Below are 11,620 nucleotides of genomic sequence, written 5' to 3' on the forward strand. Positions count from 1 at the left end.
TATCATAAGGCTAATACACTTATCAATGCACTTAACGATGAGTTATATCCTTCAACATGGAGTACTTACTTAACGTGAGTGATGTAGAGCTTGTCCGAGCGTGCACAAGGGCGGATGCCTATGACGCACATGGTGACCAAAAGACAAACCAACACCACAGCCAGCAGACTCACGCCCACTATTTTCGCTAACTTTTCCTTCTGAGGGAGACAACACATGCGTTGTATATATATATATATATATATATATATATATATATATATATATATATATATATATATATATATATATATATATATTGGAAAGGATCACAATTTTGCGCGCGATCAAGATATTCCTAAGAGTCCACGGGGAAAATGAAACACGATAAGTTCCCAAGTGCACTTACGTGTAATAATCACATCATCAGGGGAGACACAAGAGAGAAATATAAGTCAGTTGATATACATTGTATATTTTGGACAATCACATGTTTACCAAATGGCGTCCTAGCTTCGTCTCTTCGATGTATATCAACTGACTTATATTTTCTCTTGTGTCTCCCCTGATGATGTGATTATTACACGAAAGTGCACTTAGTAACTTATCGTGCTTCATTTTCCCCGTGGACTCATAGGAATATATATATATATATATATATATATATATATATATATATATATATATATATATATATATATATATATATATATATATAATGGATCCAGACTCCCTTCTCAAAAGAACTTTTACCAAGATCTCCTACAGCTTCAAGGCTGCGCTACGTCCAGTGGCAAGGACATGACGAACCACTCTGGTCTGAGAACTTCGCTATCTGCATGAGGATGCACCGAGGGTAGAAGGTCAATATCGGCGAGGTTGTTTCAGTCGTCAAACAGACGGAAAAAAAAAAAAGCAGAACCGACAAGGGTCCATCATATCCCTGCTAATGGATGCAGCGCAGCCTTGAAACCGCAGGAACCTCGTGAGGGGTGTCCTGGGGTTATACAATGGATGGATTATAGTGTAACCGATGGAAAACAAACGCTCTCTCGGCTTCCTCTTAAGTTCTAACCTGTCAGTCAGGCCTTTGTTAGTTATCGTATACTTGACTTGTTTTTCCCCCTTATAGACGCTGCCCCGGGCATGAGCTAGTGAGTTTCATGCGCTGCAGCGTTAACCATTGTACCATGGAGGCTCTCTGTGTGTGACGAGGTATGGTCAAAGCGTTTAGCAGAGTGGCAGTATAAGGTGGGTTGAGCGCGAATTCGAATGGGTAGAACCTAGAGGAAGTGAAGTGCTTTTGGGACGTGAGAGAAGACACGACAGCGGGTGGATCCAAGGGAGAGTGAATCATATGGTGGGAAAGGGTGGTTTAGACAGTAGGTAAATTGAATCGTAAGTGTAGTAATAAGACCCATATATGCTTCAGGTTAAAGTATTCCCGCAGGTGTTGCACAGATGCGAATCTTGAGCCAAGAACTTAAAAGAATGGAAGAAGGTGAATGTGTTGAAATGATCGAGGAGAATATGTGGTATGAGTTGGGCTGACTGGGTGAGGAATGACTGTAAGAGAGAATTGTGGCCATCAGTGTAATCGTGTTAAGAGAGCTGACGAGAGTATGCTGAGTGGCTAGGACTCACGGAGAGCATGAGTGAAGATTCACTAAGAGGACCTACACGTCAGGAGTGATGGGAACAAGGGGAAGAGAGAGAGAGACCGAGGACGAGATGGAAGGATGGAGTGAAAGATGCTTTGAGGTATCGTAGTCTGAACCTTCAGGAGGGTGAGAGGCCTGCACGGGATAGAATGAATTGGAACGATGTGGAGGGTACAGGGAATGGAGTTTTAGCTGCTGTGTAAATATGGTAATATAGAGTGTAGCATTGTCCAATAAGTCGCATGGATTCCTAAAGATCAACTAAACGAATAGATAAAGGAACCATTAGATTTGCTGGATCTGAATTTCTTCGAATGTAGTGAATCCAGTGTGGATACAGCGTGCTCTTGTTTGGTGGAGATATTGCCCATCCCTCCATTATCATAGTATGTTATTGTTTGTTGGAGACCCTCCCTCATCGTAGAGTTATAGTTTGTTGGTGACCCTCCCTCATCGTAATGTTATTGTTTGTTGGAGACCCTCCCTCATCGTAGTAAGTTATTGTTTGTTGGAAATCCTCCTTCATCGTAGTGTGTTATTGTTTGTTGGAGACCCTCCCTCATCGCAGTCATTGTTTGTTGGAGAACCTCCCTCATCGTAGTGTCATTGTTTGTTGGAGAACCTCCCTCATCGTAGTATCATTGTTTGTTGGACATCCTCCTTCGTCGTAGTGTGCTATTGTTTGTTGGAGACCTTCCCTCATCGTAGTGTTATTGTTTTTGGAGACCCTCCCTCATCGTAGTGAGTTATTGTTTGTTGGAGAAGCTCCCTCATCGTAGTGTTATTGTTTGTTGGAGAACCTCCCTCATCGAAGTGTCATTGTTTGTTGGACATCCTCCTTCATCGTAGTGTGTTATTGTTCGTTGGAGACCCTCCTTCATCGTAGTGTTATTGTTTGTTGGAGACTCTCCCTCATCGCAGTGTGTTATTGTTTGGTGGAGATCCTCCCTGATCGATATTTCATATCATTACAAACACACCAGCAGAGAAACAAGATATGTAAGCAGTCTGTCCTGGATGCATATCTCTGTTGCGTAATCAACACACACACACACACACACACACACACACACACAAACACACACACACATTGGTATCACTGAAGAGTAATACAATTTACATTACATCCGATGTTATTACTGTGATACACTAAGCATTAACCCATATCACTTCTACTTCGTTTTCTGTGAAGGGTAATGATACAAAGAGCACTGTGCATATTTTGGACGTAGACTGAAAAGCAAAGAGTGAGAGCGGTGGAGGGGGTAAAGGGGTGAGTGAATGAGGGTGTGAGGGTGTGGGGGAGGCTATGCTATTATATTCCATTTCAACCTTACTCAGGCGCAACACACTTCTATTATATCTTCATTCACTACGAATGTGGTATATGAACAAAAACCTGAAAGCGAGGTGACATAATTTCGTTCATTATGCAACGGAGGTACTTTTAGTGAATTAAAAGTTAGACATGTTGCACCTTTCCTGATGTATATGTACTGAAATGGAATATCAATCTTTGCAATGAATCTGACATACATTGTTCAAAATGTTGCAGAATTGATGATATTATTAACGACACATACTTAACAAAGTCAATTGTGTTTGGGGAGTGGAGGGAGGATGGAAGATGGTGATGGTGGTGGTGGTGGTGACAACTCTCCAACATTCAACCTCCAACACCTAATGGAAGTGGAGTGATTTACTTATTTGGGCGTTGTCATGGCACTGGATTGGCGATCGGGGCTGAAGTGAGTCGTAGGACAGAAAAGGGTTTTAAGGTTTTAGGTACAGATGAGCGTCGTGTGGGGAACATGGTTGAGTGTGAAGGTATAGGAGTCCCGAAAATGTTGTGGTGTCCGTGCGCTCTTACGTGCCAAGGTTGAGAAGAGGGAAGATGTTGGAAATGAAATCCCTGAGGACAATGTGTCGTGTGAGGTGGGATGATCATGTAAGGAATGACTGGGTAATGGAAGGGCGATGCAATAATTGCAGTCTGAGAAAGCGCATCAGAGTGTGGGGATAAATAGTTCAGACATACGGAGAGAATGAGGGAAGAAAGACTGATGGAGTGGATCTGCATGTCAAAAGTGGAGGGAGATGAAGAACAAGATGGATAAAAAGAGATGGAGTGATGGCGGCTCTGGGATATCAGGGCCTAAACATTCAGGAGAGTGAAAGGCGTGTATGGGATAGAATGAATTGGATCGGTGTGGTATATGGGGGTCAAAGTGCTATCGGTAAGCTGAACCAGGATATATGAAACAGTCAAGGTAAACGCTGGGATAGTCTGAGAGGTCTGGGTGTGGATAGTGAGCTCTGGTTTCGTCGTATTATACACAACAGAGAGAGGTGTGCAAATGAAGACACTTCATTTGTTTGTAACACCACCTTCGTCAGGTGAGAAAAGCAAGTGTGTAACAGACATCACCCATACCTCTCCTTGGTTAATAGCGTTGTCAACAATCTTGGTGACGTTCCTAACGTCTTCAGCAACGTGGTCAGCTGTGTCCATTATCTGGAGTATGTCATCATCCGCGCCCTGGAGCACGACCTGGGGATCCTTCGAGCCCTCGGCCACCAGGTCATCTAGGGTGTAGGCTTCCTTCTCCAGCCGGAGGGCGTGGTCGTCGTCCGTGGCGCCGGCTGCCACCTCCTCTACCAGGCCCTGTATACTTCTCACCGTAACGTTGACTCGATCCCACCAGGTGCTGTTCCGTGGGACCGTCTCGTTCCCTGGGACGTGTGAGGGACCTTGTTTCCCAGTAGCACCTGACGCCTCAGAGTCGTCATCGTCAAAGGTGTGTGCCGCTTGCCTCCTGGGTCGTGGTCCGGCCCCAGCCAGCCTCCTCCCTGGGCCGTCATCGCTCCACCGCACCACTCCACCAACTTCCCCGCCTCCAGCTCCTCCTCTCAGCTCCTGGCGAAGTCTGGCCGTCGCTCGTCGTCGTCTCCTTCGGTTTTTGTTCCTCGAGTCGCTGTTTTTACCCAAGTCCTCATCTTCGTCATCTTCGTCGAATTTCTGGCGGCCGGCCTCTCCCTCGCTGTGTGGTGAGAGTGTGGTAGTAGTGGTAAGTAATGGTTGGAAGGTGGTGTCAGTGGTGGCAAGTGATGGTTGGAAGGTGGTGTCAGTGTTGTCACCGGTGGCACTGGTGTCAGAAGTTGCTTCTCTTAAAGCAGGAATGGTTCTTCCTGTGGCTATGGTAGGTTGTGTACTGGATGATAATGTGGTGGTGTCGGATGATGGTATGGTGTTGGTGGATGATGGAATGGCAGTGTTGGATGATGGTGTGGTGGTGTTGGATGATAGTGTGGCGGTGTTGGATGATGGTATGGCGGTGTTGGATGCTGGTGTGGTGGTGTTGGATGATGGTGTGGTGGTGGTGGATGATGGTGTGGTGTTAGATGATGGTGTGGCGGTGCTGGATGATGGTGTGATGGTGTTGGATGATGGTATGGCGGTGTTGGATGATGGTGTGGTGGTGTTGGATGATGGTATGGCGGTGTTGGATGATGGTGTGGTGATGTTGGATGATGGTGTGGTGGTGGTGGATGATAGTGTGGCAGTGTTGGATGATGGTGTAGTGGAGGTGGATGATGATGTAGTGGTGCTGGATGATGGTGTGGCAGTGTCGTATGATGATATGGTGGTGGTGGATGATGGTGTAGTGGTGCTGGATGACGGTGTAGTGTTGGTGGATGATGGTGTGGCGGTGGTGTATGATGATGTGGTGGTGGTGGATGATGGTGTGATGGTGATGGATGATGGTGTGGTGGTGGTGGATGATGGTGTAGTGGTGGTGGATGATGGTGTGGCAGTGGTGTATGATGATGTGGTGGTGGTGGATGATGGTGTGATAGTGATGGATGATGGTGTAGCGCTACTGGATGGTGATGTGGTGGTGTTGGATGATGATGATGTGGTGGTGGATGATGGTGTGATGGTGTTGGATGCTGATGTGCTGGTGGTGGATGATGGTGTGGTAGTGGTGGATGATGATGTGGCGGTGGTGGATGCTGGTGTGCTGGTGATGGATGATGGTGTGGTGGTGTTGGATGCTGGTGTGGTGGTGGTGGATGATGGTGTGGTGGAGCTGGATGCTGATGTGGTGGTGGTAGATGATGGTGTGGTGGTGGTGGATGACAGTGTGATGGTGTTGGATGCTGATGTAGTGGTAGTGGATGATGGTGTGGTGGTGGATGCTGTTGTTGTGGTGGTGGATGATGGTGTGGTGGTGGTGGATGCTGGTGTGATGGTGGTGGATGAAGGTGTGGTGGTGGTGGATGATGGTGTGGTGGTGGTGGAGGATGGTGTGAAGGTGGTGGATGATGGTGTGGTGGTGGTGGATGATGGTGCGGTGGTGGTGGATGGTGGTGTGGTGGTGGTGGAGGATGGTGTGATGGTGTTGGATGATGGTGTGATGGCGTAGCCTGCTGATGTGGTGGTGGTGGATGCTGATGTGGTGGTGGTGGATGATGGTCTGGTGATGGTGGATGCTTGTGTGCTGGTGGTGGATGGTGTGATGGTGTTGGATGCTTGCGTGGTGGTGGTGGATGATGGTCTGGTGTTGGATGACAGTGTGGTGGTGGTGAATGATGGTCTGGTGATGGGGGATGCTTGTGTGGTGGTGGTGGATGATGGTGTGGTGATGGTAGTGGATGATGATGTGATGGTGTTGGATGCTTGTGTGGTGGTGGTGGATGATGGTGTGGTGGTGGTGGATGATGGTGTGGTGGTGGTGGATGATGGTGTGGTGGTGGTGGATGATGGTGTGGTGGTGGTGGATGATGGTGTGATGGTGGTGGATGATGGTGTGGTGGTGGTGGATGATGGTGTGGTGGTGGTAGTGGATGATGATGTGATGGTGTTGGATGCTTGTGTGGTGGTGGTGGATGATGATGTGATGGTGTTGGATGCTTGTGTGGTGGTGGTGGATGATGGTGTGATGGTGGTGGATGATGGTGTGGTGGTGGTGGATGATGGTGTGGTGGTGGTAGTTATTGGTGTGGCAGAGTCTGCCGTCTCTATGCTCCTTGTTGGTATTGTATGCGTGGTTGTGGTGGCTACGGGCGTGGTTGTGGTGGCTATGGGCGTGGTTGTGGTAGCTACGGGCGTGGTTGTGGTGGTCGAGAAGATGGTCAGAGAGGTCGTAGTGGTCTCAGGCGTGGCCCTTGTGGTAGTAATACTAACAGTAGTAGAAGCATTGGTTGTAGAAGTAGTAGTAGTAGTAGCAGTGGTAGGCGTGGTGGAAGGCGTGTCAGCAGTAGTAGATGTGGTGGCAGGCGTGGCAGCAGTAGTAGGCGTGGTGGTGGGCGTGGTTGTACGAGTCGTGCGCCTGGTTGTGGTGGCTGAGGGTGCGGTTGTAGGCAACATTACAGTAGCTGTAGACGTGGGCGTGGCAGTTGTAGGCGTAGTTGTAGGTGTAGTTATGGCAGTTGTAGGCGTAGTTGTAGGTGTAGTTATGGCAGTTGAAGGCGTAGTTGTAGGTGTAGTTATGGCAGTTGAAGGCGTAGTTGTAGTAGTGGTAGGGGTAGTGGAAGGCACAGTGGTCGTGGCAGTTGTAGACATAGTAGTAGTAGTTGTGGTCTCGGTGCTTGTGGGTGTGGTAGTGGTTGTAGCAGGTGTGGTCATGGCGGTAGCAGGTGTGGTAGTGGTGGTAGCAGGTGTGGTCGTGGCGGTAGCAGGTGTGGTCGTAGTGGTAGCAGGTGTGGTCGTAGTGGTAGCAGGTGTGGTAGTGGTGGTTGTAGGTGTGGTGGTAGCAGGTGTGGTCGTGGTGGTAGCAGGTGTAGTAGTGGTGGTGGTGGTAGCAGGTGTGGTGGTAGCAGGGGTGGTCGTGGGGGTAGCAGATGTGGTGGTGGTAGCAGGTATTGTGGTGGTGGTAGCAGGTGTGGTGGTGGTGGTAGTAGGTGTGGTGGTGGTGGTGGTAGCAGGTGTGGTCGTTGTGGTATCAAGTGTGGTGGTGGTGGTAGCAGGTGTGGTGGTGGTGGTAGCAGGTGTGGTGGTGGTGGTGGTAGCAGGTGTGGTGGTGGTGGTAGCAGATGTGGTGGTGGCGGTAGCACGTGTGGTCGTTGTGGTATCAAGTGTGGTGGTGGTGGTAGCAGGTGTGGTCGTGGTGGTAGCAGGTGTGGTCGTGGTGGTCTGCAGCCTAGTCGTAGACACAGGCGCCGTGGTAGTAGCACTGATAGTCGTCATCAATACAGTCGTACTTACAGTCGTATTCCACGACCTCGTTGCTGGCGAGGTCGTGCTGAGGTGGTCTGTTGTATTGGAGATGGTCATGTTGGAGGTGAGGGTGTGGACGAGGGAGGTCAGGTCAGCCAGGGAGGAGGCTGTGTGGTGGAGGGCGCGGCTGACCTTCTGTAAGGTCAGCAGGTCCTCGGCTGCTGTGGAGAAATAAGGTCAAGTTAGGTCAGTTATGACGGAGGAAAGGCTGCTGCCTCATGATAGACACAGGGAGGCCATTATAACTACTTCAGGTTGGAGATGAAGTTATTAAATCTTCCTTCATTGTTGACAAGGGTGGAGGGCAGTTTAAGACATGAACAGTTTGTTGGAGGGTGGTGTTGGAGAATTCCTGGACGGGCGGTGTTGGAGGATTCTTAGGAGTGTGGAGGACACTGTTGGAGTATCTTGGGAGTGTGGCGTTGGAGAGCTCCTGGAGGGGCAGTGTTGGTTATACACAAATATAACAGGGAGCACGACAGTAGATAAAGTTCAAGAGACGGGGCTCTTCCAATGGAGAGGCTCATCTCTCGTATAGTGCAAATCAGTAAATAGGTAATTACACACACACACACACACAAAGTCAACCTCCACCTTTATACATTTGCCCACCACAGAAAACAAGGGAATAATGAAAAAGGTTTTCATAACCTTCTGGTTCCTAAGCCAGTTGGGTCATGTCGGCAGTGAGCAGTTCTTTTGAGAGATACAAAGATGAACTTTTACAGCGTCAAAGTTGTGGATAAACGGGATAAGCTAAGCGACTCAGATGTGAATGCTGAGAGTAAACTAAAAATTACAAAACTGTATATTATTAGGTAGAGTTCAAGGAGAAGTGGGCCCAAGAGTGCAGAACTCCCTCCCCCATACAGTGCAAATAGGTAAAAGCAAATTGATAATTGAAATGAAGCGACAAACGTAACTTAGTCTGATTCCCTTTGATGACATCTTGCAGGATCACGCATCAAAACAATGAACACAGCCTTTTAAAAAGCACACTCATTAGATCATGAAATACAACAGTCAGCACCGTAGTCAGAACCACCGGTTCAGCATCGAAGTACAACTGGCCTCGTACGTACCTGGAGCAACCGGTACCAGGTCTACAACAGCCGGGAACGTACCGAACATAACCGGTAGTGCATCTTATATTGTCTGCTGGGCCTTCGCTCCAGCTGGGTTCAAGGCCGGGGGCGAAGAGGTGACTTAGATCTATGGCGGAAACTAATGTTGTGTACAGAAGTGAAACACAGTAAGACATGGCAGCCTGGATTATGAAGTTTACCGGGTTGTCAGTTCGCAAAATATCCTAGGCTATACGATTCTCCCCAGTCCTTTCTTCTGATATTTTTGTTTACCAGGCCTCGAGGGATGGCTTCTCTTCGTGGTTGGAACTTCTGACATAACGAGACACAAATATGGTAAGAGAGAGAGAGAGAGAGAGAGAGAGAGAGAGAGAGAGAGAGAGAGAGAGAGAGAGAGAGAGAGAGAGAGAGAGAGAGAGAGAGAGAGAGCTATAATCTCTCGCACACCTCTCATATCCAAGACACCGCTCCACCCGCCAGTGTGAGGTGACAGCCCATCCAGTCTACCAGAAGCACTTAGCTATGAAGCTCTGTTTCCCCCAGGTGTCCACAGAGACATCCGGGGGAGATGTTAACACTTAGCTACGCTCGCTGGTTCACCTGATGGATGGAGAGTGTTCTCAGACCCGGTGGTAAGGGTAAGAGACGAAATAGACAGGATGAAATTGAACTCGATCCACCTGTCAGTTCATGGTCTTAACAGCATTGGTTGCTTCCGTCAGTCACCTAGAGCACATCTGTCGAACATATACACCTTCCTGCGACCACAGTGTGGCCTAGCCCTAGGGAGTTACGAGGCCACAGTCATCAGTAAGACAAACATTCACTAGAACACACAGACGTACAGGCAGTGTGTCAACTGATAATGCCATTGTGGTGTGGCTCACTACCTGCTGGCATATGACATCACCTGTCATGCTCTACCCTCCACACACGTTGTGTCCACCTGTCATGCTCCACCCTCCACACATTGTGTCCACCTGTCATGCACCACCCGCCACATACTGTATTCACCTGCCATGCTCCACCCTCCACACACTGTGTCCACCTGTCATGCATCACCCTCCACATACTGTATTCACCTGTCATGCACCACCCTCCCCACATTATGTCCACTTGTCATGCTCCACCCTCCACACATCATGTCCTCTTGTCATGCTCCACACATTATGTCCACCTGTCATGCACCACACATTATGTCCACCTGTCATGCACCACCCTCCACATAATGTATCCACTTGTCATGCACCACCCTCCACACATCATGTCCTCTTGTCATGCTCCACACTCCACACATTATGTCCACCTGTCATACTCCACACATTATGTCCACCTGTCATGCACCACCCTCTACACATCATGTCCTCTTGTCATGCTCCACACTCCACACATCATGTCCACCTGTCATGTTCCACACTCCACACTTACGACAAAACCTCTCCACCACCCAGACCTACGAGTCTCACAGGCACCCACCTGACACGAGTCTGGGACCCACCTAACACGAAGTTGCCATCCATCTGACACGACACTGGCACCCACCTGACACGAGGTTGGCAGCCTCATGACACTAGATTAGCAGCCACCTGACACGAGACCGGCACCCACCTGACACGAGGTTGGCAGCCTCATGACACTAGATTAGCAGCCACCTGACACGAGACTGGCACCTACCTGACACGAAGTTGGCATCGTGCCATCCCCCAAGCTGCAACAGCAGCAATGTTGCCATCCACGTCACTGACCCAGGCAACATCCTTCGGGATGTAAATAGACACTTCCAGCTGACCCAGAGCAAGTGTTGCCACAGTATTCCCTCCTGACGAAGATACAAAGAGAATACAACAATGATCACTTGCTGTGTTCGTGAGTCTCAACTTTATCACTTATTCCTTTATCCTTTTCTTCATAGTTTTTTTCCTCTTCACACAAGCACTGTAGTTTCCTCTGAGCAACTGTTGGTTGTTTACAAGCTGGTCTGGAAGGTCGCCGCTGCCGTGGAGCCAAACGCTCGACTGAAGCGATGCTTTACCCCCACATTGGTGGACACTCGATCAGTACATCCGGAGAGCACTTGAGTCCTCACACGAACTGGTGAAGCACCGCTGCCAGGGAGGGTCTGGTGCAGGAGTCCCCCACCCTCGTCACCAGCTATCTGCCGGAGATAGGCGGTCCCCAGCCCACGCGACAACAATACCCCCAGCTCGGCTAACGCGAGAGGTGTGCAGGTGTCAGTTAGCGCGCCTGGTGTCTGTATCGGCCGCGCGCCCGCCCGCCCGCCCGTGCCTGTGTGTGTATGTAGGTACGTATGGTGGGTCTGGCAGTGTATCTGTGAAATAATAATAACAATAATAATAATAATAATAATAATAATAATAATAATAATGATAATAATGATAATAATAATAATAATAATAATAATAATAATAATAATAACAATAATAATAATAATAATAATAATAACAATAATAATTATAATGATAATAATAATAATAATAATAATAATAATAATAATAATAATAATATTATTATTATTATCATTATTATTATTATTATTATTATTATAAGCAAATACATGAACAAGAGACTAATGGTTTACCCAAAGAATAACGAGACATACACAATGCCTACACAACTCTAGTGTGAGGAGCATTATCAGCGAAGCTGCTGATGTC

At 48.1% G+C, this 11,620-nt stretch overlaps 1 protein-coding gene across 3 annotated transcripts in view; it reads right to left on the reverse strand.

Annotated features, from left to right (window-relative positions):
- Window positions 1-11,177, reverse strand: part of LOC139760141 (uncharacterized) — a 95,664-nt gene extending 84,487 nt beyond the window's left edge. For 2 of the 3 annotated variants that reach the window (XM_071683034.1, XM_071683032.1), the window contains exons 1-3: window positions 10,620-11,177; window positions 4,075-8,021; window positions 70-200 (exon numbers count right to left, since the gene is read on the reverse strand). In XM_071683034.1, coding sequence (XP_071539135.1) covers window positions 70-200; window positions 4,075-8,021; window positions 10,620-10,701 — 4,160 coding nt within the window. In that variant the 5' untranslated portion in view covers window positions 10,702-11,177. The remainder of the gene's footprint in view (window positions 1-69; window positions 201-4,074; window positions 8,022-10,619) is intronic. The other variant, XM_071683033.1, reaches the window with a different exon arrangement.
- Window positions 11,178-11,620: the final 443 nt, after the last annotated feature.

Source organism: Panulirus ornatus, chromosome 35, assembly GCF_036320965.1.
Source record: "Panulirus ornatus isolate Po-2019 chromosome 35, ASM3632096v1, whole genome shotgun sequence".
Taxonomy (NCBI): domain Eukaryota; kingdom Metazoa; phylum Arthropoda; class Malacostraca; order Decapoda; family Palinuridae; genus Panulirus; species Panulirus ornatus.